Here is a 26,710-nt window from a genome sequence, read left to right on the forward strand (position 1 = left end):
CGTACCTCACACCCCAGCTCTGCAGTTGAAAGCCCCTATTTTCCATGCTTGGCTATGTAAACATTGGAGACCAGTGGTCTCCATAACTATAGGATGCAAGATAGTGACCCTCACTTAATTGCACCCTCATGTGTCCTTGGCTCCATTCACTTCTGCACACGTGCAGTAATTGAAGGTGTCAAGCACATGAACAGAGAGGAGATTCAGCTGCCTGTCACTGTGTTATGTGCTAGACCCATTCATTTACTATTTAGCACTTTTGTAGGCATGAATGCAGAAAGGAACAGCCAAGGAAGTGGTCACATGGATAAATCACGGAAATGCTACCATCTTGCAGATGCAGAACCACTGCTCTCCAATGTTGCCCTTCAATGAGAAGATACCAGCCTTCAATCGCAGCGGAGCTGGGATGCTATATAAAGACAGGTAGACATTTATGATCGCAACATAACAGTTGATGACCTTTTTGGAAATTCTCCTATAAAAGTAGCTAGCTTCTTTAATATAAAATTTTTTTGTTTTTTTTATATAAATAAAAAATCAACACAGAACACTAAATAGGCTACAAAGAACTTTTTAATAGGGGTCCCTCTTTGCATATTCCCTTACCTTTTTTAAAGCAGTGTACACGTCCATCTCTACCTGCATTACAAGTAGATCTGGAGAGCAGATCAGCTGTTTCATCATAGTGATGCTGCAAACACAAAATTAGCAAAGTTTGTTAACAGTGAACAAATTAACACAAGCAAATACAATACAGTGCCGCCTCAACAGGCAATGATAATTAGTTCTGTGACGACCATTGTATGCTGAAAACCATAACTATGCAAAACTGGTTCTGAAGCCTCCAAGATGTCACCAAAAGTAACACAAGAAGGAAGATTAAAGAAAATGAAGCAGATACATAATACAGATAAAGCAAGTCCTTATGGCCCCTTTAGACAGAACGAGAATCTGACGGAACGGACTGGTGACGCCATCCACAGCTCGTTCTCGCTCCAGCAGCCTGTTTAGACTACACCATTCTTGTTGAGGAATGTAACACACTGAACGATTCAATATGGAACATTGAACGATCAGCGTTCAAACTGCATGAGAAGTGCAAGTTCCAACTTGCGAATGACTGCATAGTGATTTTTATAAAAGGACTAACAAACGAACAAATAATCATTCGATCGTTGGTCATGTTTACACTGAAGAATTATTGTTTATTTTCGTATGATCCAATGATTTTCTATTGAATGATCGTTCTGTGTATAAGGATCCTAAATGTAAGAGAGTGCTGCTGGAAGTTGTATTGTGAGGACAGGAGCTTCTTCAGGGTTCCGTACAGAACACACAGAGTACCAGAAAAATAACAGAGCCGCCGTCATCTGATGTCTAAATGAGCTGCACAGGTAAAGCGCAGTACAGGACATGTAGTACTGCACTGTACTGTGCAGAGGCGCTACTAGACTGCCAATCAATGCATGTACTTTGTACCATTACTAGAGATGAGCGAGCGTACTCGGAAAAGCACTACTCGCTCGAGTAATTGGCTTTATCCGAGTATCGCTGTGCTCGGGTCTGAAGATTCGGGTGCCGCTGTGGCTGACAGGTGAGTCGCAGCGGGGAGCAGGGGAGAGCGGGCGGGAGAGAGGGAGAGAAAGATCTTACCTCCGTTCCTCCCCGCTCTCCCCTGCAGCTCCCCGCTCCGTGCCGGCACCCGAATCTTCAGGGACGAGCACAGCGATACTCGGATAAAGCAAATTACTCGAGCGAGTAGTGCTTATCCGAGTACGCTCGCTCATCTCTAACCATTACCCATGGCCTTCAGCTGTGCCCTGCAAGGATACGGACGAGAAAATTGATCTCTCTCTACTACTAATATTGAACGCTAATAAGCACTTTGCGTAGCTCAGTAAGTGAACACATATACTGTATCTATGTACCAGTTTTCATGCACAACCAAATGTGCAGGTCGCCAACTGGTCAGACGAATATCTGAACGAGAGATGATTTACACATTAGAGTAGCCAAAAGTTTGGTTCCAACACATTTTAACAAAAAAAGTGTACAGGCTTCATGTCTGCATCCACTCACAAGGCCCCACGCGGTTCATACCGACAGTGATGGAAGTTTGGTTTCAGCCTGAAGTGGACTACGTAAGATGTACAACAGGAACGGACAGCGATCGTATCATCAATGTTAAATGCTTCCATTCAGATTCCATAATTCACACAACTCCTACAAACACACCCAAGCTTTCATCATAAGACGACTACTGGGAGTCCTTGTGCGCTACAAGCCTTCAGCTTTTAGCTCTCCCACATCAGTAACATAAAACACATTCAAGAACAACGCCACATAGAACAATAAAAAGAACCAAGCACAAGTCATTAAGTTGTTCTCTTACTTCAAAAGTTCCTTAAGAATTCTGTTCAACAGTTTCTTGCTTATTTTCTTAAAGACTCCAGAATGGCAACATAGTCTAGAATGTAGCCATCCGCATTGAATCCAATTGTATTTACGCGGCTAAATAGCTGCATATATATACACTCGTGTGAAAAAAGCCTAATGCATACCGAAGCAATCAATCCTTGTAGGTGTCTAGAAAAGATTGGCAACAATCACTATAGGGGCTGTAACGTCTGCAAAACCTGTTCAGCCTGCACTAGTCAAGTAATAGATGACACACTCGCTTTCCCCTTTTCCCCACAGCTGTAGAGATGAGCGAACGTACTCGTCCGAGCTTGATACTCGTTCTAGTATTAGCGTGTTCGAGATGCTCGTTACTCGAGGCGAGCACCACGCGATGTTCGGGTTACTTTCACTTTCATCTCTGAGACATTAGCGCACTTTTCTGGCCAATAGAAAGATAGGGAAGGCATTACAACTTCCCCCTGCGACGTTCAAGCCCTATACCACCCCCCTGCAGTGAGTGGCTGGCGAGATCAGATGTCACCCGAGTATATAAATCGGCCCCTCCCGCGGCTCGCCACAGATGCATTCTGACATAGTTCAGGGAAAGTGCTGTTGGTGCCGGAGCTGCTATAGGGAGAGTGTTAGGAGTGATTTTAGGCTTCAAGAACCCCAACGGTCCTTCTTAGGGCCACATCTAACCGTGTGCAGTACTGTGGAGGCTGCTTTTTGCAGTGTTGCACTTTTTTTTTTTTCTTTTGTATATCGGCCGTGCAGAGCATTGCGTCCTCAGTCTGCAGTAATTTTACATAGTATAGGGCCAGTAGTGCTGAGGCAGGGACAGTGGGAAAGGTGAAAGAGATATACTGTCTATATAGGCAGTGGGCTTTTCCAAAAAAAATTTGGGACAAAAAAATATATTTGGGCTGCCTGTGACCGTCCTGACTGTACTGCGTCTCTGCTGGGGGTAGTAGTCCTAATTAATACGCAGCCAGCTAAGTGTTACAGCAGGCTTGCGCAAAATTCTTTCCTGGCTCTGCTGTGCGTTCCGTAAGCGAAGTCAGCCTCCAACCACAGGCCAATAAGCGGCACATTTAATAACAGCGTTCTGTTTCTGCACTACTGGTAATACACCATGCTGAGGGGTAGGGGTAGGCCTAGAGGACGAGGACGCGGGCGAGGACGCGGAGGCCCAAGTCAGGGTGTGGGCACAGGCCGAGCTCCTGATCCAGGTGTATCACAGTCGACTGCTGTGGGATTAGGAGAAAGGCACGTTTCTGGTGACCCCACATTCATCTCACAATTAATGGGTCCACGCGGTAGACCTTTATTAGAAAATGAGCAGCGTGAGCAGGTCCTGTCGTGGATGGCAGAAAGTGCATCCAGCAATCTATCGACCACCCAGAGTTCTGCGCCGTCCACTGCTGCAACTCTGAATCCTCTGGCTGCTGCTCCTCCTTCCTCCCAGCCTCCTCACTCCATTACAATGACACATTCTGAGGAGCAGGCAGACTCCCAGGAACTGTTCTCGGGCCCCTGCCCAGAATGGGCAGCAATGGTTCCTCTCCCACCGGAGGAGTTTGTCGTGACCGATGCCCAACCTTTGGAAAGTTCCCGGAGTCCGGGGGATGAGGCTGGGGACTTCCGGCAACTGTCTCAAGAGCTTTCAGTGGGTGAGGAGGACGATGACGATGAGACACAGTTGTCTATCACTCAGGTAGTAGTAATTGGAGTAAGTCCGAGGGAGGAGCGCACAGAGGATTCGGAGGAAGAGCAGCAGGGCGATGAGGTGACTGACCCCACCTGGTTTGCTAAGCCTACTGAGGACAGGTCTTCAGAGGGGGAGGCAAGTGCAGCAGCAGGGCAGGTTGGAAGAGCCAGTGCGGTGGCCAGGGGTAGAGGCAGGGCCAGACCGAATAATCCACCAACTGTTTCCCAAAGCGCCCCCTCGCACCATGCCACCCTGCAGAGGCCGAGGTGCTCAAAAGGTCTGGCAGTTTTTCACTGAGAGCGCAGACGACCGACGAACAGTGGTGTGCAACCTTTGTCGCGCCAAGATCAGCCGGGGAGCCACCACCACCAGCCTCACCACCACCAGCATGCGCAGACATATGATAGCCAAGCACCCCACAAGGTGGGGCGAAGGCCGTTCACCGCCTCCGGTTTGCACCACTGCCTCTCCCCCTGTGCCCCAACCTGCCACTGAGATCCAACACCCCTCTCAGGACACAGGCACTACAGTCTCCTGGCCTGCACCCACACCCTAACCTCCGCTGTCCTCGGCCCCATCCACCAATGTCTCTCAGCGCACCGTCCAGCCGTCGCTAGCGCAAGTGTTTGAGCGCAAGCACAAGTACGCCACCACGCACCCGCACGCTCAAGCGTTAAACGTGCACATAGCCAAATTGATCAGCCTAGAGATGCTGTGGAAACGGAGACTTTCAAAAGCACGATGGCGGCGGCGGCCCCGCGCTACTCGGTTCCCAGTCGCCACTACTTTTCCTGATGTGCCGTCCCAGCCCTGCAGGACCACGTCTCCCGCAACATTGTACGCGCCCTCACCAACGCGGTTACTGCCAAGGTCCACTTAACAACGGACACGTGGACAAGCACAGGCGGGCAGGGCCACTATATCTCCCTGACGGCACATTGGGTGAATTTAGTGGAGGCTGGGACCGAGTCAGAGCCTGGGACCGCTCACGTTCTACCCACCCCCAGAATTGCGGGCCCCAGCTCGGTGGTGGTATCTGCGGCGGTGTACGCTTCCTCCACTAAACCACCCTCCTCCTCCTATGCAACCTCTGTCTCGCAATCAAGATGTGTCAGCAGCAGCACGTCGCCAGCAGTCGGTGTCGCGCAGCGTGGCAGCACAGCGGTGGGCAAGCGTCAGCAGGCCGTGCTGAAACTACTCAGCTTAGGAGAGAAGAGGCACACGGCCCACGAACTGCTGCAGGGTCTGACACAGCAGACCGACCGCTGGCTTGCGCCGCTGAGCCTCCAACCGGGCATGGTCGTGTGTGACAACGGCCGTAACCTGGTGGCGGCTCTGCAGCTCGGCAGTCACGCACGTGCCATGCCTGACCCACGTCTTTAATTTGGTGGTTCAGCGCTTTCTGAAAAGCTACCCACGCTTGTCAGACCTGCTCGGAAAGGTGCACCGGCTCTGCGCACATTTCCGCAAGTCCCACACGGACGCTGCCACCCTGCGCACCCTGCAACATCGGTTTAATCTGCCAGTGCACCGACTGCTGTGCGACGTGCCCACACGGTGGAACTCTACGCTCCACATGTTGGCCAGGCTCTATGAGCAGCGTAGAGCTATAGTGGAATACCAACTCCAACATGGGCGGCGCAGTGGGAGTCAGCCTCCTCAATTCTTTACAGAAGAGTGGGCCTGGTTGGCAGACATCTGCCAGGTCCTTGGAAACTTTGAGGAGTCTACCCAGATGGTGAGCGGCGATGCTGCAATCATTAGCGTCACCATTCCTCTGCTATGCATCTTGAGAAGTTCCCTGCAAAGCATAAAGGCAGACGCTTTGCGCTCGGAAACGGAGGCGGGGGAAGACAGTATGTCGCTGGATAGTCAGAGCACGCTCCTGTCTATATCTCAGCGCGTTGAGGAAGAGGAGCATGAGGGGGAGGGGGAAGAGACAGCTTGGCCCACTGCTGAGGGTACCCATGCTGCTTGCCTGTCTTCCTTTCAGCGTGTATGGACTGAGGAGGAGGAGGAGGAGGAGGAGGAGGGAGGAGGAGGAGGAGGAGGGAGGAGGGAGGAGGAGGAGGATCCTGAAAGTGATCTTCCTAGTGAGGACAGCCATGTGTTGCGTACAGGTACCCTGGCACACATGGCTGACTTCATGTTAGGATGCCTTTCTTGTGACCCTCACGTTACACGCATTCTGGCCACTACGAATTACTGGGTGTACACACTGCTCGACCCACGGTATAAGGAGAACCTTTCCACTCTCATACCCGAAGAGGAAAGGGGTTCGAGAGTGATGCTATACCACAGGACCCTGGCGGACAAGCTGAGGGTAAAATTCCCATCCGACAGCACTAGTGGCAGAGGGCGCAGTTCCGAGGGCCAGGTAGCAGGGGAGGCGCGGAGATCAGGTAGCATGTACAGCACAGGCAGGGTAACACTCTCTAAGGCCTTTGACAGCTTTCTGGCTCCCCAGCAAGACTGTGTCACCGCTCCCCAGTCAAGGCTGAGTCAGCGGGAGCACTGTAAAAGGATGGTGAGGGAGTACGTAGCGATCGCACGACCGTCCTCCGTGACGCCTCTGCCCCCTACAATTACTGGGTATCGAAGCTGGACACGTGGCCTGAACTCGCGCTGTATGCCCTGGAGGTGCTTGCTTGTCCTGCGGCTAGCGTCTTGTCAGAGAGGGTGTTTAGTGCGGCTGGGGGAATCATCACAGATAAGCGTACCCGCCTGTAAACCGACAGCGCCGACAGGCTTACACTCATAAAGATGAACAAAGCCTGGATTTCCCCAGACTTTTCTTCTCCACCAGCGGACAGCAGCAATACCTAAGCAATACGTAGGCTGCACCCGCGGATGGAAGCATCGTTTTCTATCACCATCAAAAACGGGGACCTTTTAGCTTCATCAATCTGTGTATTATATTCATCCTCCTCCTCCTGCTCCTCCTCCTGAAACCTCACGTAATCACGCCGAACGGGCAATTTTTCTTGGGCCCACAAGGCTCAGTCATATAATTTTTGTAAACAATTTTTATACATTTCAATGCTCATTAAAGCGTTGAAACTTGCGCCTGAACCAATTTTTATTTTAACTGGGCTGCCTCCAGGCCTAGTTACCAATTAAGCCACATTAACCAAAGCGATTAATGGGTTTCACCTGCCCTCTTGGTTGGGCATGGGCAATTTTTCTGAGGTACATTTGTTCTGTTGGTACACCAATTTTTTGGGGCCCTCGCCTACAGTGTAATCCAATTAAATTTTTGCCCACCTGCATTAAAGCTGACGTTACATCAGCTGTGCTGGGCACTGCAATGGGATATATTTATGTACCGCCGGTGGCTTCCTGGCACCCACCCATGCTGTGGGTCCACAGGGAGTTGTAACTGCATGTGTCTACTTCTAAAGAACCCCAGTCTGACTGGGGCATGCAGTGTGGGCCGAAGCCCACCTGCATTAAACATGACATTACCTCAGCTGTGATGGGCACTGCAATGGGATATATTTATGTACCGCCGGTGGGTTCCAGGGAGCCACCCATGCTGTGGGTGCACACGGAATTCCCATTGCGGAGTTGTACCTGCCTGTGACTATTTATAAAAAACTGTGGTCTGACTGGGGCATGCAGACACCTTGACAGAATGAATAGTGTGTGGCACATAGGTTCCCCATTGCTATGCCCACGTGTGCAGCTCCTGATGGCGGGGGCACAGGATTATATTTCTCATTGCTTCTGTACAGCATTGTGGGCTATCGCCCCACCCCTTTTAAAGAGGGTCACTGCCTAGCCGTGCCAACCCTCTGCAGTGTGTGATGTGGTTCCTCCTCATGGCAGACGCACTTATAAATAGACATGAGTGTGGCGTGGCATGAGGGCAGCTGAAGGCTGGGCAGGGACAGTGCGCTGTGGACACTGGGTCGTACGGGAGGGGGGGGGGGTTGGTCAGCATGTAACCCAGGAGAAGTGGCAGCGGAGTGTCATGCAGGCAGTGATTGTGCTTTGTTGGAGGTAGTGTGGTGCTTAGCTAAGGTATGCATTGCTAATGAGGGCTTTTCAGAAGTAAAAATTGTTGGGAGGGGGGGGGGGGCCCACTCTTGCCGGTATTGTGGCTTAATAGTGGGACCTGGGAACTTGAGATGCAGCCCAACATGTAGCCCCTCGCCTGCCCTATCTGTTGCTGTGTCGTTCCCATCACTTTCTTGAATTGCCCCGATTTTCACAAATGTAAACCTTAGCGAGCCTCGGCGATATACAAAAATGCTCGGGTCGCCCATTGACTTCAATGGGGTTCGTTATTCGAAACGAACCCTCGAGCATCGCGAAAATTTCGTCCCGAGTAACGAGCACCCGAGCATTTTGGTGCTCGCTCATCTCTACACAGCTGCCATTTCACCTCTATTTGATCCCCGCTGATCTTCATTTCCAAGAGGGGAATGATGATGACACATGACTTGGTCATGTGACCGACACAGCTATTCATTGACTGAAGGGAGCTGGTGATTGGCTGCAGTAATCACATGTCCCTTTTGTTGGTAAGGTTATTGGCAGCACTCTGCACTGGAAGTGAAGACCAGTGGGGATCTGGCGCCAGCTAAAGAGCAGCTGCAGGGGAGCGAGGAAGGGGATTATGTCTTCTATTATTTACTAGTGCAAGCTAAGCATGTTTGAAAAAAAAAAAAAAGTCTGTCCCTGGACAACCCCTTTAATTTTAGATCTAAATTGCCCAGCTGCACTGCTCTTTTTATGGTTTTTCAGATTACGTTCACAGATAATTGTGAAGTACCATGGGGGAATGAAGCAAGGGTCCTTTTAGAGGAGCAGATTCTCGTTGGAACGAGCGAGTGATTGCAAGCTTGTTGGCTCTCGTGCAGCCTGATCAGACGGGCAAAATACATCGATGACTCATTCAAACGAGAACCGTTCAAACCGAATGACAGCGTAATAAGTTGGCTACGATTTTTGGGTGGAAGAGTCACACGAGCAGTGCTAGAATAATACCAAGTGGTCAATATTACAGACGCAATGATCACACGGCATTTACCACTCAAGTTGATTAGAAGTCTACGGATGCACATGTGATGTGATGTGGAAAAAGCTTTTACTCTAATATTCATGTCAATTTAACGACTTACCTGAGCTCTTTGAACAGGTCAACGCTTTGATGGGTCATTAAGTTATTTAGAAGCCATTCAAGGCACCTGGAAGATGACAAAGCCGGTGAGATAAGCGGTCACTGAGATAAAAGGAATAGACTTTTTTTTTTTTACACAAAAGACTGCAAACACGTGACTTATGGACTCAATCCCCAGCTTTCCACGTGCGAAACATAAAAATGACCTATGGACGCTGCTAGAAAGGCTGAAGAATCAAGAGGCAGCAAAGTGAAGTGGAAGAAAGTGGCATTTAGTGTGATGAGGGCGAGGAGATGATCACTCGGCACTCCCCCAGCCAGTTACGGCACTAAGTGCTGCTCTGTCAATCACAGCAGAGGACAGACGTGAAAAAGAAATGCGTTCTGGGAAGATTATGAGCTGAAGGTTGAGTCTTCAGGACAGGATCCTTACTATGGAGCATAAAAAGGGTCTCCGTTCTGTTCTAGATGCTCAGATACAAAGACGGTTCTCCGGGTCAATTTTGGATATCCTGTTGCCAAGAATGTACATATTAAAAGGATATGGAGGCCTTCATCCGCTTCTTTTTGTATATCTATGAGACATTTACTACTACTGTCTGAAAGTCAGACCGTGTAAACTAAGACAGTCTTTAATGCACCAGCTTCATTACAGCAACTCATGCTGGATGGCAAATCTGCTGAATTATAAGACTCTACAGTCTGTTTATATCACCTATACGTTAACATAGTTTACATCAAAAACTGTGCCAAAATTTGAAGTATAAGACCAACCCTAAAAATAAGCCCTAGCTACACTACATTAACAAAAAGCAACACATTACCTAACAGGCTCGCCCGGGTCCCTCCTGCTGGTCTATGGATTTCTGGCACGCTGGCTTGCAGTCCTCAGCCACCGACTTAAGATGGCTTTCTGGAAACGATGGCCCCGATTGGTTCTCGAGCGTTGTGGTTGAGCCAATCAATGCAGTGCTTAACCCATTCCCGCTGCAGGGCGTAAGTTTATGTCCTAGGAGAGGGGTACTTCCCGCAACAGGGCGTACACTTACGTCCTGGAGATAGCGCGGGATCACATATGATCCAGCGCTATCCCGCAGCGGGAGCCGGCTGTCAGTCACAGCCGGCGTCTCGCTGCAACAGCGGGGGGACATCGGAGATGCGCCCGCCACTGTTAACCCCTTCCCTGCCGCGATCTAAGTAGATCGCGGCAGGGAAAGAGTTCACAGCGGGAGCGCGGCTCCCTCTGTGTCTCCGGCCGGCTCTCGCGATGTCATCGCGAGAGCCCGGCCTGTCACCATGGCAACAGGACGCCAGACACTGGATTGCCTATGTCTGAGATCGCTGTATAAGCGATAAGGCATGGGAGAGCAGTAGCTCTGCCATGCCTTATGACAGCGATCATCAGGGCAGTGGTTAAAGTCCCTCAGAGGGACACAAACAGTGTAAAAAAAAAGAAAGATTTAAAAAATGAATTAAAAAAAATGTAAAAAAAAAAAGAGTAAAAAAACCATTTTTTATGCTTTTTCTCAGATTAGCATAAAAAAAGGTTAAAAAAAATTAAAACCCCACATATTTGGTATTGTCGCGTCCGTAACGATGTGTACAGTAAGTTGCACATGCTTTTGACTGTGCACGGAAAAAAAAACGCTAAAAAAAAAGCTAAAAAACTGAGGCAAAATGCTCATTTTTAGCATTTTGCCTCACTAAAAACGCTATAAAAGTGATCAAAAAAGCCGTATGTACGCCAAAATGGTACCAATAAAATCTACAGCTCGTCTCGCAAAAAATAAGCCCTCATAGAGCTCTGTACATCAAAAAATAAAAAAGTTACGTGACTTTGAATGCAGCAATTTAGAATAGAAAAAAGATTTCCAAAAAAAAGGGTTTTTATTGCAGAAAAGTGGAAAAACCTAAAAAAAAATGTTAGAATTTTGGTATCGTTGTAACCGTACCGGTCTGCAGAAAAAAGGGAATGTCTCATTTATGCTGCATGATTAACGGTGTAAAAAAAAAATAAAAAAATCTATGGCAGAATTGATGCGTTTTCTCTCTCTGCTATCATTAAAAAAAAATAAAAAATTTTACAATATAGTCTATGTACCCAAAATTGGCATCGATAAAAACTACAGTTCGCCACGCAAAAAACAAGCCCTCATACGGCCGCGTCGACGGAAAAATAAAAAAGTTATGGCTTTTGATAAACGGAGAAGAAAATCCGCCAAAAATTGTTGCGTCCTTAAGCCCAAAATAGGCCATGTCATGAAGGGGTTAATGAACCAATGTGATTGGCTCTTCAAGCCCTTCATCGATCGGCTCTCAAGCGCCATGGCTCAGCCAATCAGAGCCATCGCTTCCTGGAGACGGTATTTACAAACCCTGTTACCGGAAAGAGATCTTCTGTCGGTGGCTGAGGACTGCAAATAAGTGTGCCAGAACACTGGAGACCAGCGGGGGGGACCTGCTAGGTAAGTATAATAAAACACCCTCCAAAAATAAGGCCTAGTGCTTCTTTTGGGACAAAAATTAATATAAGACATGGTCTTATTCTCAGGGAAACACGATAGCAGTGTATAGCTGTATAGTGCAAGCTGGAGGCTTCAATTTCTTGCAAAACCTGTCGATGTGACAACATTTTTCAGAGACTGTGGGAGTGCTTGAAGATGGGCAAGGTGCATTAGAGTATGAATAGTTTTAGCTAATCTACCTAAAAAGCACAAACAGCCAATGCTACTGTCTGCTTCTAATTATGAGCATAGGCCGCTAGGACCGACGTCTGTCTATGATGTGTACCAGGTCCAATCCAGAAACATTACATTTTTATTTCAATGCTCTTCCCCGTTGCTGCTTCTGCCCGTAGAGCCACCACCTCTCCTCTGGGTTGATGCAATACTGTGGGTGTACTTCATTTAAGCTTCAGTGACAAACTGTTCAGCGACCCTGGTGCTGCTCCATATCCACTCAGCTTGATAATGCTGCCACTTTCTACAGTCGGATATCACTGGAGTTTAAATAGAAGTACCCACACAGTTACAGCACAAACACATTTGCGGGATCTGTTTATTTGGATTCATAATAATGCGACCCTTTGCACGCATTCTCCAGTACAGTGCTTAAGGCCTCATGTCCACGGAGACAGATCCGCAGCGGGTCACCCGCACGCGTGATCCGCGCCCCATAGGGATGCATTGGACACCTGCAGGTAATTAAATACCTGCGGATGTCATTTTCCCCTGAGGCGCGGATTGTGGGTGCGGGAAATCATCCGCAGCATGCTCCATTTTAGTGCGGGTCTCCCGTTGGGACTGCTCCTGCAGGCTTCTATTGAAGCCTATAGAAGCCGTCCGGATCCGCGGCACACCCGCAGCTGAATTCCTGCTCTCCGGCGCGGGGGAGTTAAAAAAAAAAAAGAAAATAGAGTGCACGGCGCATGCACGCGGCAGGCCTGATTTTCTCCATGGACATGAGGCCTAAGAGTGTGCTGCAGTACTCTGTACGTAACCAGCGATTACCATTACACATCTGGTATCTTTTGTTGTCAAAATATTGTGCAAGTGCCAAAATAAAGGAGGTCTCAAGCCAATCCCCTGCCCCCCGTTTATTGTATCATGCCTGCTTCCACATGGGGAGAGGGTTGTGCAGACATCATGGAGAAGGACAGGCGCAAAGCAATAGGGACATAGCGGATGCTGCAAATCAGAAAGCAGGGGTCTGCCCATGGGGTAGGGGAGGGCCTGAGCAGTGTGACCTTCATCTATGAGGCACTAATGGCACATCCCATGCATAAGCCTTAAAAGTTTAAGATGAGAACAGAAAACATAGTAACATTTCAAGAGGTCCCTGTTAAGGATCCTCATCTCTTGGCCACAAAAAGCATCTCTCACATTGGAGGGCCTGTCCTGTCCTACATTACACAGACAACCCACTGATTTGAATGGGCACAGTGTAACACCTTACTTCCCCTGTGGGGATGCTACAGGAGAACTGAACACTTTCTGCCAGATTACAGCTGATGGCTGGGAGTCTGAGAAGGGGCTGATTTTGTGATTCCACCATAAGCATACACATTAGGTAAAACATGCATGCTTAACTCAATGGGGAAAGGGGCCAAGTACTCTGATGCCAGTTTTTCTTTTTTAAACCATTAATGATAATGTATACATTATAAAAGAATGAATAAAACTAATCAAGTGCTCAACAACTCACTTTTTCTTTACAGAGTCTAACCCGTAGACCCCGGCCGCTGTGGAATAACTGCAGACTGTCTGAACGCTGATGGTCTCTTTCATCGTCTCCCCACACTGCTGAATTAAACCGTCCTTTTAAAAGGAAAAAAAAAGCAGACATATAAGTTAATAACTTACATCTGAGGTTCAACTACGAGTCCACACACAGCAGCTGGCACACTATTCTCTCCTCTGTGCCAATGGATGTACCCTTCTGGGGTAAGATGAGAATGTGTTGATAACACGGTGCGCCTGCTTCATTTTGGAAACAGCGCTTTAAAAGACTAATTAGAAGATATGTGAAAAATAGGAACATGTGAAAATGTGGTTTTGGTCACTTTGAGAACTTCAAAAAAAAAAAACAAAGAAAGAAAAAAAAACGGCCCAAAGTATAGTTTATTCCATTATTAGTTTGTGCCTTGTTTCCTGCTGTGAACTGCTCCTAGCGGGCAGGAATGGCTCAGTCTCCTGCTGACTCCACCTACAAGGCTCCTATATATTATAAGATCCCCACAGTGAGTCTCCTGAGGGCATGCTCACCCAGAAGAATACGCTGCAGAATTTTCCACATGAGCACCGCGTCTTCCTGCTGCTGATCTATATGCCGATTTAGCCCCGACAATGGGCAAAACCTGCATGCAGAATTCCAACGTGTTTCCAGGTCATGAAGTGTTGCTTCTTGATGCAGAAGCCCGATTTTCCACATTAGTATTTTGCAGGCAGATTCTGCCCATGGATATTGCTAAATTCACATGCGAATCCACGGCAAAAGAGGCAGAATTCACGCAAAAAAAAAAAATCTACAGCGACTTCTACCATGTGAACATAGGAGATGAAGCAAGGCTGAGAACGTCCCCGTGTAGATTAGACTAAACCCTATGATGAACCAGCTGAAGCTGGGGAGGACCCCGTGGTGTTCTTCAAGATTACTACATTGCTGCACTCTCCAGAAACTCAAAAGGCACAATTTAGGCGGGGCTCACATGAACGGGTCGGATTCCGCACGCAGAGTCCCAAAGCAGAAGACCGGCCAGTCATCTCTCTCACCCTCAGACAGAATTCAGGCTTTGCTCTATATTCTCATATCTAGTTCTGAGGGATTCCGCCGCCCATACTCAATTTTAAGGGCGATGGAACACATTGACGTCAATGGAAGTCATCTGTGCTAAAATACACCGTGCTGCGATCTTTCTTCCGCTTGCGGAATACACCATTTGTATCCGTTCTTTTTAATGCCTGCGTTTTACCGGAGGATCTTTCGCATAGACTGCGGTCGCAGAATCCACAATTCAAATTCATTTGTGTGAGCACGTTCCTATTCTCTTGTGTCGGTCTTAAAAAAGAAAAAAAAAAAAAACACTTGTTGAAAGAGTTTGCCACAAAACTACTGAAAAGTGCACCTTTCCCTTTGACAGGGAAAGCATAATGGCCAGTTATATTTGCAGGAGGAGTAATAGAGGCACAGCACAAAACGTGTTTTAAGAAATTATATTCCCTTGAATTGTTTTTTTTCACAGAGGATACAAAGATTTGCTAACACAAAGCAGAAGAGCAGAAATGTCGTCTTTAACCCCTTACCAACAAGCTCCGACAACTGACACTTGGCCACAATGGCTGGGATCGGTGATGGTTAATCCCAGATGTTAGCCCTCCAGATGAAGCCATCAGTATTGATGGCGGCATTTAAATGGCCCAACAGAGGGAAGAGGGCTCCCTTGGTCACCCAAGCAACAGCCCCGCGATGAGATCACAAGAAGCTGTTCGGTTAGAATAGCAACTTGTAGCCTTGTGAAATACCTGCAAAAATGTTAAATTGGTATCACCCCATCCATAAACGTACAATTTATTAAAATATCACTTTACCCTTACCGGTGAACACTGTTCAGAGGGTAAAAGTTCCCAATGACAGAATTTTATTTTTTGCACACCCAGTCTCCAAGTTAAAAAATAAATAAATAAATCGTATTGTATATGCCCTACAATGGTACGGAGTCCACAAAGCCGCCCATCAATGAAAAATGTAAAAAAAAAACAGAATTATTATTTTTTAAAGGGAATATTTAGTTGTTACATAGTATAAAAAAACTTCCATAAATGTGTTACCATTAGGGCTCTTTCAGACGACCGTATATCGGCTTGGTTTTCACGCCGAGCCGATATACGGTGTCCTTGTCTGCAGGGAGAGGAGGATGGAAGAGCCAGGAGCAGGAACTGAGCTCCCGCCCCCTCTCCACTATTTGCAATAGGAGAGAGCGAGATGCTCAGACAAATTCTTAGCTCCACCCCCGTCCCACCCTTCCCATTGCAAATAGTGACAAGAGGCGGGGAATGGCAGTTCCTGCTCCTGGCTCTTCCACACCCCCCACCCCCTGCAGAAAAGGACACCGTATATCGGCTCGGCGTGAAAACCAAGCCGATCTACGGTCGTCTGAAAGAGCCCTTAGAGTAATACTGAGCCTCAGAAGTTAACATGTCATTTTTACCGTGCCATAGTTGTGAAAACACTGCCCGCAATGTCTAAATTGTGATTTATTCCCATTTCACCACAAATGTTTAAAAGTATTCCAATACATTACGTATGTTACCACTGAAAACTACAACTCATCCCACAAAAAAACAAGCCCTCATGTAACCAAGTTGGCGGAAAAAATAAAGTCATGATATTTTGAAAGTGTGAAATAAAAAATAGAAACCCCCCCCCCCCCAAAAAAAAATGGAGGTCTGCAGTGGGAAGAGGTTAATATGAGCGGCACGGAGTGGAGACCACAATGCTCACCAGCTGAAGCATGCAGGCAGCTGCTAGAATGGCTATAACACGGCTGGGCTTCAGCAATACATCGTCCCTGTACAGCGAGCCGAACGCCACCTGCAGAGCTGTGGGAATAAAGACAGGCAGGTTAGACATCACATAAATCTCAAAGACCGATTGCCCTCAGTCTCCAATAACTGCTGACAGTCAGTACTGAAGGATGGAGGCAATTAAAAATTACTAATTACAAACCAGCTAATAAACCATGGGCCCACTAATCTCATACTTAGGCCGGCTGCACACGGCCGTCACGGCGCCCCCCGGAGGCCCCATACTTACCAGCGGATCCGGCGTTCTGGGTCCCGCATGACGCTTCCCCGCCCACCGCCGTTGCGTCATATGACACGCCGGCCGCATCATATGAAGCGGCGGCGGTAGGCGGGCAAGCATTTTCACGCTATCTTCCGCTGTGCTACAGCGTGAGATAGCGTGAACGGACGGCTTCCATTGACTGCAATGGAAGCCATCTGCGCGTACACCCGCGGCAAATAGAGTATGCCGCGGGTGAGGACTGGAGATTTCACAGTGCGGAATTCCGTACCGTGTGCCCTGAGCTATTAGGTTCAATAGAACCTAATAGCTGCGGGCAACGCAGCGGATTTTCACCGCGAAATTACGCGGCGGAAATCTGTTCGTGGGAAGGAGGCCTTAACCAGCTTTTGTTTTTTCCTCTCTTTTCACTGTCGCTGTCCGAGGGCTTGCTTTTTGTAAACAAGTTGCATTTTTTAATGGTATTACTTAATATACCAAATCATGTATGGAAAAAAAAACCTAAATTCCGCCAACCTTGTTTGCATCTTGTTTCTACGGCGTACACTGCAACAAAAATGACGTAACTATCCTATGGTACGGTACGATTATTACGACACCAAATTTATATAGGGTTTTTGTTTGCTGTACTTTTTTTTTTTTTTAAAGATATTAAATTTTTTTTAAAATAATTTTCTGCCATCTTCCGACAGCTATAACTTTTATTTTTCTGTCAGCCTAGTTGTGTGAAGGCTCATTTTATATGGGGCATCCTGTAGTTTGCGTTGGTACAAAATTTGAATACATACGACTTTGACTGCTCTTTATTAAATTTTTTTCTCGGACACGGTGACAAAAAGCGCAATTCTGGTGTTTTTTTTCTGACGACATTCAGCGTGCGGGTTAAATAATGCATTACTTTGCTAGATCTGACTTTTACGGACGCAACGATACCAAATATGTATTTTTGTTTCATTATTTAGATTTAAAGGGGTTGTCTCGCGGCAAACCTCAAAATTTTACCTTACCCCATTCCCCCTGTCACCCCCCTGTCATAAAATAGCAAAGTAAAGCGGTTTTTAAACCGCTTGCTACTTACCGATCCGACGAAATAAGGACTTTAAAAAATCTTCTCCCTAAGATGGCCGCCGGTCCTTTCCCAAGGATGCACCGCGGGTCTTCTCCCATGGTGCACCGCGGGTCTTCTCCCATGGTGCACCGCGGGTCTTCTCCCATGGTGCACCGCGGGTCTTCTCCCATGGTGCACCGCGGGTCTTCTCCCATGGTGCACCGCGGGTCTTCTCCCATGGTGCACCGCGGGTCTTCTCCCATGGTGCACCGCGGGCTCTGTGCGTTCCATTGCCGATTCCAGCCTCCTGATTGGCTGGAATCGGCACACGTGACGGGGCGGAGCTACGCGATGACTCGTAGAAGGGGGCAAAGCCAGAACGCAGCTCGTGCCTGGACCGAGCAGAAGGGGAGAAGACCGCACAGCACAAGCGCGTCTAAAAAGGCAAGACGACAGCGAAATTAGACGGAGCCATGGAGACGGGGACGCCAGCAACGGAGCAGGTAAGTGAATAACTTCTGTATGGCTCATATTTAATGCACGATGTATATTACAAAGTGCATTAATATGGCCATACAGAAGTGTATAACCCCACTTGCTGCCGCGAAACAACCCCTTTAATTATGATTAGTGCAAGGGGGGTGGGGGGGAGGTTAAAATTACTTGTTATTAATACTTAAACTTTTTGAAACTTATTTTTTTAGTTATCTGAGGGGACAAGAAATGCGATACTCTGATCGCTCCTGGAGCATGCCGCAATGCCATAGCATTACATCATACAGCGATCTGATTTCCAATGACAGCCCTGGGGTCTTTCAAAAAGCCCCCAGTTGCCAAGGCAATTACACGACAACCCCCGATCTTATCGCTGGGTGTAGTGCGGGATCCCAAAACATCTTGTTGGAGCATTTAAATGCCGCTGTCAGAATTGATGTAGGCATTTAAAGGGTTAACAGCTCTGATAAGCGGCGTGGCTTATCAGAGCCGTTGCGGGTTAGTGTCGGTTGTAATAAACAGCCAACACCTGCATTGTATGGAGCAAGATCACCCTGTGATCTCCCTTCATACATACCCCGAAGCTGCAGGACATAACTGAATGTCCTTGCAGTGCTAAGGGGTTAAAGGTGTTTTCCAGGCCCAAAATGGAAATGCTAAAAACAAGGAAGTACAGCCAAGTACCAGCAACCTGCCACTTATGCAGTTGGTGATCATCTGCTGTGTTTATATGACTTTTAAAGTAAACACAGCACCTACAAATTCCAGACCAGCACTGTAGCTCCGCCCACAGCTTACAGGTCCTACAACCTACTGGTACCAACCTCCCTCTCACACAGACAGCCAGAGAAAGCTGCTGCAGGAGACAGACGGGGGCTTCCAGCACTCTGAACTGCATCTAAGCAATACAGCACAGTGCTTCCACCCCTGTCCTCCCATCAGGCACTGCCCATAGGATGTTGGAGGATATGGACAGAGAAGAAGTAGTAAATGCCGACAAGATGTCAGAGGGAGTGGAGATATTTTTCAGGCGGATGGTCATGTGACCGATAAAAAAAATGAAGAAAGTGGCTTGACCAATGTTTCATACATTCTGCAATATCCTTTTGTAATTAAAACTAGACATCACATCTTTCCAGTGCTGAACAAGTACAGAGACGTTTCTGCTTCAGCATTTCCTAGATTAAGCACTTTTTTTCTGCATGGGAATGTGCATTTCTAAAAATAAGGCCCTACAGTGCAGCACTGCTGCCCTTTACTGATCACTGCCAGAACTACATTGGGCCATAGAGCTGCAGTAATTACATCAATACTATAACCAGTCGTGTACCAACTACATTCAAGAATCTCTGACGTTGCACAGAATTCTGGTGTCAAAAAGGCCACAATTGTGGCGCAAGTGATTTTTTTTTCTTTTGTTTTTGACAAAAATTGTGCAAACGAGTAAAAACCTGAAAACAAAAATATATAATTTTGCTAGCATCATATTTGTACTAATCTGCACAAAACGATGTATCATGTCTAGAAATGAACGAGTGTACTCGCTAAGGCAAACTAGACTTGAGCGAGTAGTGCCTCATGCGAGTACCTGCCCGCTCGTCTCTAAAGATTCGGGTGCTGGCGGGGAGGAAGGGGGAGGGGGGGGGGGGGGGCGGGGGAGACCTCTATATCTCACTGTCTCATCCCCCGCTCACTCCGGCAACTCACCGCTCTCCCCCGCCGGCACCCAAATCTTTTGAGACGAGCGGGCAGGTACTCGCATAAGGCACTACATCCACTTTGCCTTAGCGAGTACGCTCGTTCATCTCTGGACATGATACATAGTTTTTTTGCAGATTAGTACAAATATGATGCTAGCAAAATTATATATTTTTGTTTTCGGGTTTTTACTTGTTTACACAATTTTTGTCAAAAACAAAAAGGGGAGAAAAAAAAAAAATCACTTGCGCCACAATTGTGGCCTTTTTTACACCAGAATTCTGTGCATCATCATAGATTTTTGATTGTAGTTTGCCTTAGCGAGTACGCTCGCTCATCTCTAATCATGTCACTTATGCTGTACGATTTAGAGAGAGAAAAAAAAACACACAGAGTTTTATCCCTGCTCTCTAAAAAAGAAAAATGTAACAATACAAAAACAGAGAATTGGAGATGAAAATCGACAGAAAAAAAATCATAGCGTACTTATGGCCAAAACAGGGATGTCCTTGCGAGATTAGAGGGATTTTATCGCCAGGCTCATGCTGCCTGTACCATGGCCAGTATGAACCCGAGACGGATCATTACCCCAGTGTAGGTTTTATTAACAAATGCAGCGGCGTTTCAAAATAAACACACTTTAACGTTTGAGCTGCGAATCATGGACGCAGGCTCAGTCGGCCTCTACCAAGCCCTAGCATGTAGACGGACAAGAACATGGAACAGGTTTTTTTTGCTTTTTTTAATTATCTTATTTTTTTGAATGATTAATAAACAAATAACATGGCTTGATAATATACAAATAACATGGCTTGATAAGCAATCAGCAATGACTGTGCTGGGGATTTTCAAAAGGCCCCTGGCTGCCATGACACCTGAATGGCAGGGGGGGGGAGAAGAGGACTGTTCAGGACTGTCAAACTCTAATGGGGGCATTTAAATGCTGCCGTTAGAACCGACAGTGGCGTTTAAAGGGATAAGAGCTGCAAACATTCATGCTGATCACAGCAGCTGCTGGCGTGGGTCTGCTGTGAGAAACAGCCGGCACCTGCACTGCATGGAGCAGGATGGGCTCCCGATCCCCCTCCTTACAAATCGAGAACCTCCATGATACTGTACATCCTAGAGCATTACGGGTTAATCCTATTATCTAATATAGCTTCCCAGACACTCTGTCCCTCCTGGTTAATGCTAACCAGGACATGTGACTGCTGCAGCCAATCACTGCCTATAGGTCACTGCTGTGGCGAGTGATTGGCTGCAGTAGTCACAGGGCTTGGTTAGCAGCAACCAGGAAGGACAAAGTGGCTGGGAAGCAATTTTAGATAGTAGGGAAAACCCCTTTAAAATGAAGTGGCCCTCCGTTCAGTGGACGATACAGGCAAAGAGGACATTAATAAACACGGTGCCTCTTTTACCAAAACTGTCAAATATAAACTCTCTATTGCCCATTGCAACCAATCACGGTGCAGCTGTCATTTCTTAAACTGCTCTGGTAGAAAGAAAGAAAAAAGCCATGCTGCGATTGCTAAAAAAAAAACAAAAAAAAAAAAAAACAAGTTTTCTTCAACAGTTTTGCTAGAGCTCTCTCGGGGTGTGTTCACATGTAGCCGATGGGCTGCAGATCTACAGCAGTTTTCACCCCTACAATCGGAAATCAATTGGAAAGAAAAATAGTGAAATGCCCTGCAAATCCGCAAGAAAATCAGCTACGTACGAACACACCCTTAAACATCAAGACCTTACATGCAGAAGAATGCCTTTAATGAATGACGGACAGGAATCAACAGGCTTCTCAGCTGCTGCAAAACCTCTTTGGTGACTTGAGATGTATACTATAAAGCAACAATGTATCCCCTATATAAATGTAAAGGGAGATTGTAGAATGACTGTCTTGTTCTAGCCATTACTGTAGGATTGCCAGTCCTTCCCTGGCGTTCCTTTAAAGTCTCATTTAGGTCCATTTCTGCCATCTGCTGCTTTAATACATCTCTCGCCATGTCACTGTACTCTCCATGGGCAGCACATAATACAAACCACAACACTTTGTTGGGCTGCATTTAACAGTTTCTTTGTGTGGCTTGTAAGGCAGCATATGCCCATGAAGCGCATTACAAGCTCATTATATGCCTCATATCTGTACATAGTTTCTTTTTAGAATCAGTCCCATTAGGGGAACAACCACATGTACTGGAAATACTGCAGAGTGTCTGTGACAATAGGCAGGATGAAGGGAATTCCAGTTGTTTGTACATTCTGAAGGTAAAAGAAAAATACAATTCATAATGTACAAATGACTAGAATCCCCTACACAGGCTGCTTTGAACCTGGGTGATATCGATATATCTTACACACTTTTTTTTTTATTACTACTACTTATTTCTAGTATGCATCATCATTAGAGATGCGCGAACGTACTCGTTTAGGGCGTTTTTTCACTCGAGCAGCGCTTTTTCCGAGTAACTGACTACTCGGACGAAAAGATTCGGGGGGCAGCAATGGGGAACAGGGGGGAGCTCTCTCTCTCTCTCCCCCCACTCCCCTCTGCAACCCCCCGCTCACCCCCCGAATCTTTTCGTTCGAGTAGTCAGTTACTCGGAAAAAGCGCTGCTCGAGTGAAAAAACGCCCTAAACGAGTCCGTTCGCTCATCTCTAATCATCATCCTTTTTTAAATATTTTCCATACTTTTAGCTTTCTTTTTTCCATCTAAGTCTCCCCATTGCCAAGATAGGAGTTTTCTTTGGTTTCTGATAAAATATCAAACTGACCCTGAATTCAAATTTCCCGAAATGTGAGACTGTTACTTTATAAAATTTTTAATAAAGAATTAAAAGGGGAGAGGGAACCCAGATTTGGGAGATAAATCAGGATGGGATATGGAAGCAGCATGATGTACAACTTACCTTCTGCATCAATATTGTGGTCTGGTATCTCCAGTTCTATCACATTCATGCTGGACTCTTTCCAGGAACCGCAGAACATACTGGAGAAGTATCCAGACTGCAAGGAAGACAGTAAGACAAAAAGCCAGCATTACGAGGCGAACACCGATTTCTTGCCTGCTGCCTCTTCAGCAGCCAGCAGAGGTCCTCGGCGCTCCATGTCTTTTTCTCACACATTTTAAAGGAGCGGCTACACACGAATGGGAAAAGCAAGGAAATACAACTACTGGCACAAGAACTAGCCGTGCCTATAGAAAAATACTTACCCTGCCTTTGGCCTGCGACGCTCTCCCATTGCCGAGGTTTATTAGTACAGATATCGCCCACCAGCAATATTATGTTAGTTCTCATTTAAAGTTCCCTTTTTTCTTTTTGTCAGTTCAAAATGTGGGCATGTAGACTATAACATTTGCCGTAACACCAACACCAGCCTGCAGTATGCCAAGTCATCCAAAATCCACAGGGCAAAGACTCCAAATTGCAGTTTTTCAGATATTTTTATAGTGGCATTTTTTAGGGGGTGGGAAACGCTTTCAAAAGCATGCATCACATGGAAAGACCACAGCTTTAGAAAAACATAGAATAAAAACCACCTCTTCCGCTAACTTTGTCAGATGCATACATTCATTCTCGGATTTGGCCACTCCCAATTATTCAGGATTTCTGGAGAGAGGTTATGGACTTCCTGCCTGGGATTTTAGGACACCCCTTCCCCCCACCCCCCTTCCATACCTGAGGTTTGTTTATTTGGGATTCTTGATGAAGGGACGTGGCAAAACCGTACCAGGATATTCTTGAGATAGTCACCAGTTTTAGCTAGAAAGGCAATTGCCTTATGGATACATCCACACGGATTAAAAGTTGAACCCGAGATTCTCCGATGCGACTCACATCGGACAGCACACCATTGTCATGCGGTATTTTTGTCCGAGAATCTGACAAGAATAGGACACGCTGTGTTTTTTGTTTTATTTCTTACTCGGACTAGAGCCAGTACCATCACTGCCTGCTGGGATGACACTGCCATTACCTTCCATATCAGTGGCAGGAGTTTGTGTCCCCCTCTAAAGTGTTTGTGTGGTAGAGTCCATCAAGCAGGAATTATGCTTACTGAAAAACTGACTTCTTGAGAGAACATAAAGCCAAGTAATTCCCAGCTAGTCAGAATGAGATCACATGACCCACCTGAGAAAAAAAAAAAGAGGCCAGGAAGCTTCAGACAGAAAACAAAGGTAAAACTAGCCAAATATATACCGGTGGTCTAGTTACATAATGAATGGAGGCACACAAGTAAAATGAGTCCGTATGAGATTATTAGTACTGTAAAGCAGGGGTCCCCAACTCCAGTCCTCAGGGACCACCATCAGGTCATGTTTTCAGGATATCCTATAGAGAGAACACCTATGGCAATGTCTGAGGACCGACAATAATTACATCACCTGTGCAATACTGAGGAAATCCTGAAGACACGACCTGTTGGGGTCCCTGAGGACTGGAGTTGGGGAGCAGTGCTGTAACGCTGCGCTCTCTCACTGAAGCATTTACCAGTTACCCTGTGATAGACGACATACCACTTACCTGACAGAGGTAGATTTTGTGTAGGTTCCATTCTTTACCAAGCGCACAGATCTTTATGTCACTGTTCTCTCCATTGAGGAAAAGGGTCTGGTATATATACTTGGAAGTACTTTTCAATTTTTTCCTACAATGTCAAAGTAATAGAAATCAAAGTTTCCTCTATCTGTAGGCCATACAATGCTTTCAGCCGGCTCACATTGCCCCAACACGCAAAAATACAAGCTGGAAACTTCTATTAGAAACATTGAAATGTGCCTTAAAGTTTAAGAAAGAGAAGATATTTCGATTCTATCCAGTTCTCTTTATTATCTTTTAAAGGTTTTCCCTGTAATTTGGTTAAATTTCAGAAAAAAAAAAATACACACCTTTCAAAACTAGTAAGGATAGGTCATCAATAGTTCTGACCAAGAATACACCATTAATGAATAAAGGCTTTTTTTTTTTTACAGAGCAATAGTTAAAAAAAATGTTCAAAATTACAAAAAATTAACGATAATTGTTCAGTGAAAATGCAGCCAACGATCGAACGACGAATGTTAAATCATTAACTTTTGGTTCATTTTCTGCAGGCATAAAGATAATAGTCGGCTCGTTCACTAATCGTTTGGTTCAATTACGGATTGTTCAGCCGTTCTTATCCACTTAATACGACTAAACGATTTTGAACGAGCCAACTATGTATCTGCCGGTATAAACGGTCTGCCCGAGCAAATGCTGATAACGTTCTCTCGTTCAAATTATCAATCTGCAGGTCTAAACGGACCTTAAATTCGAGTTTCTAACCTGCCTATTCCTGTCTAGCAACTTCAGTCACCTGAGGGCTACACACTGTTCAATATGGAGTTACTGCAGCCCTTTATTGTTCACTTTCCAGCAGCACAGAAAAGACTGAACTAAAACTCCTTAAATACCTGACCCAAATAAAAAAAACTGCCTATTAAACTTCCTAGTTAATAGAAGTACTGTGATTACAGCAGCATGGGCACTGTTTCAAATAGGCAGTCACTGCAGTGTGAGAGAGAGATTTAAAGGGGTTGTCCCGTGGCAGCAAGTGGGGTTATACACTTCTGTATGGCCATATTAATGTACTTTGTAATATACATCGTGCATTAAATATGAGCCATACAGAAGTTATATATTCACCTTCCCTGCGCTGGCGTCCCCGTCTCCATGGCTCCATCTAACTTCAGCGTCTAATTGCCCGATTAGACGCACTTGCCTCCCGATTGGCTGGAATCGGCACACGTGACGGGGCGGAGCTACGCGATGATGCGTAGAAGGGGGCGGAGCCAGAACGCCACTCGTGCCAGACCGAGCTGAAGGCAGAAGACCCTTCTGCGCAAGCGCGTCTAATCGGGCGATTAGACGCTGAAGTTAGACGGAGCCATGGAGACGGGGACGCCAGCGCAGGGAAGGTAAGTGAATAACTTCTGTATGGCTCATATTTAATGCACGATGTATATTACAAAGTGCATTAATATGGCCATACAGAAGTGCTTAACCCCACTTGCTGCCGCGAGACAACCCCTTTAACCATAGGATTGTACCAATGATGCAATGCAGAAGCAAGAGGAGTGGCAAGTACAATGGAAGCCAATTAACTTGTAGAGACTGAGACCATGACCAGGCTGCAGCTCCACTACATCCATAACATAGCAGAATATTACAAAGCGTCCTGCTGGCAATTTATAAAGGAGAGGTTTGTAGCACAAACCACTGGGTTGTAATAGTAAAGGCTCCGAAAACGTACTACATGTAGGCATCCGAGAGCACTGAAGTAGTTTTTATTTTTTACGGGAGGCATGCGCGCGTGTGTGTGTGTGTGTGTGTGTGTGTGTGTGTGTGTGTATGTATATATATATAAAATGAGGTGTACAACTGTAAAATATAGTTTGCCATATACGTTAGACATACCTGCGCGGTGTATTAAGCAGATTTTCTAGCTCATCATCCGTCTCTGTGTCACATTGACATTCTAAGTTTCTCTTCCGCTTTCTACATTCACAAGAGCCAGCCGGTGGGGATGACGACTCCTGGCCCAGCAGTCTACTGCTCAGAGAGCCCATAGTAGGTTCCTATAAAGGAAGTTTACAGGCCATTATTATGGATATGAAATAGGGGTATATAGCTACATTAGGCAAGGTAAACAAGTACAATACACGTGAACTGAGCGAGTGATAGACTTGTACAGGGCTTACAATCTACAAGCGGATGGAGGTAGTAGCTGCTCATATGGTAGGGCGGCAGCAAGGCTATTGTAGGCTTTTCTGAAAGGTGGGGCTCCAGACTATTAAAAATAAAATTAAAAAAAAAAAATACCTAAGGGCCATTGGTTCCCAAGCTGAAAAATGTAGGAGCCAATTTAAATTTTTTAGTTGTCAAAATTAAAAAATATTTATAATTACTAATG

General features: G+C 46.3%; 1 protein-coding gene across 1 annotated transcript in view; it reads right to left on the minus strand.

Moving 5' to 3' along the window:
- Positions 1–26,710, minus strand: part of GMCL1 (germ cell-less 1, spermatogenesis associated) — a 115,014-nt gene that overhangs the window by 52,934 nt on the left and 35,370 nt on the right. Inside the window, exons 2-8 of the mRNA XM_066593038.1 lie at positions 26,215–26,375; positions 24,301–24,424; positions 22,684–22,780; positions 16,236–16,333; positions 13,440–13,552; positions 9,238–9,303; positions 610–694 (exon numbers count right to left, since the gene is read on the minus strand). Of these exons, the coding sequence (XP_066449135.1) occupies positions 610–694; positions 9,238–9,303; positions 13,440–13,552; positions 16,236–16,333; positions 22,684–22,780; positions 24,301–24,424; positions 26,215–26,366 (735 nt within the window). The 5' untranslated portion in view covers positions 26,367–26,375. The remainder of the gene's footprint in view (positions 1–609; positions 695–9,237; positions 9,304–13,439; positions 13,553–16,235; positions 16,334–22,683; positions 22,781–24,300; positions 24,425–26,214; positions 26,376–26,710) is intronic.

This window comes from Eleutherodactylus coqui, chromosome 2 (assembly GCF_035609145.1).
Source record: "Eleutherodactylus coqui strain aEleCoq1 chromosome 2, aEleCoq1.hap1, whole genome shotgun sequence".
Lineage (NCBI taxonomy): Eukaryota > Metazoa > Chordata > Amphibia > Anura > Eleutherodactylidae > Eleutherodactylus > Eleutherodactylus coqui.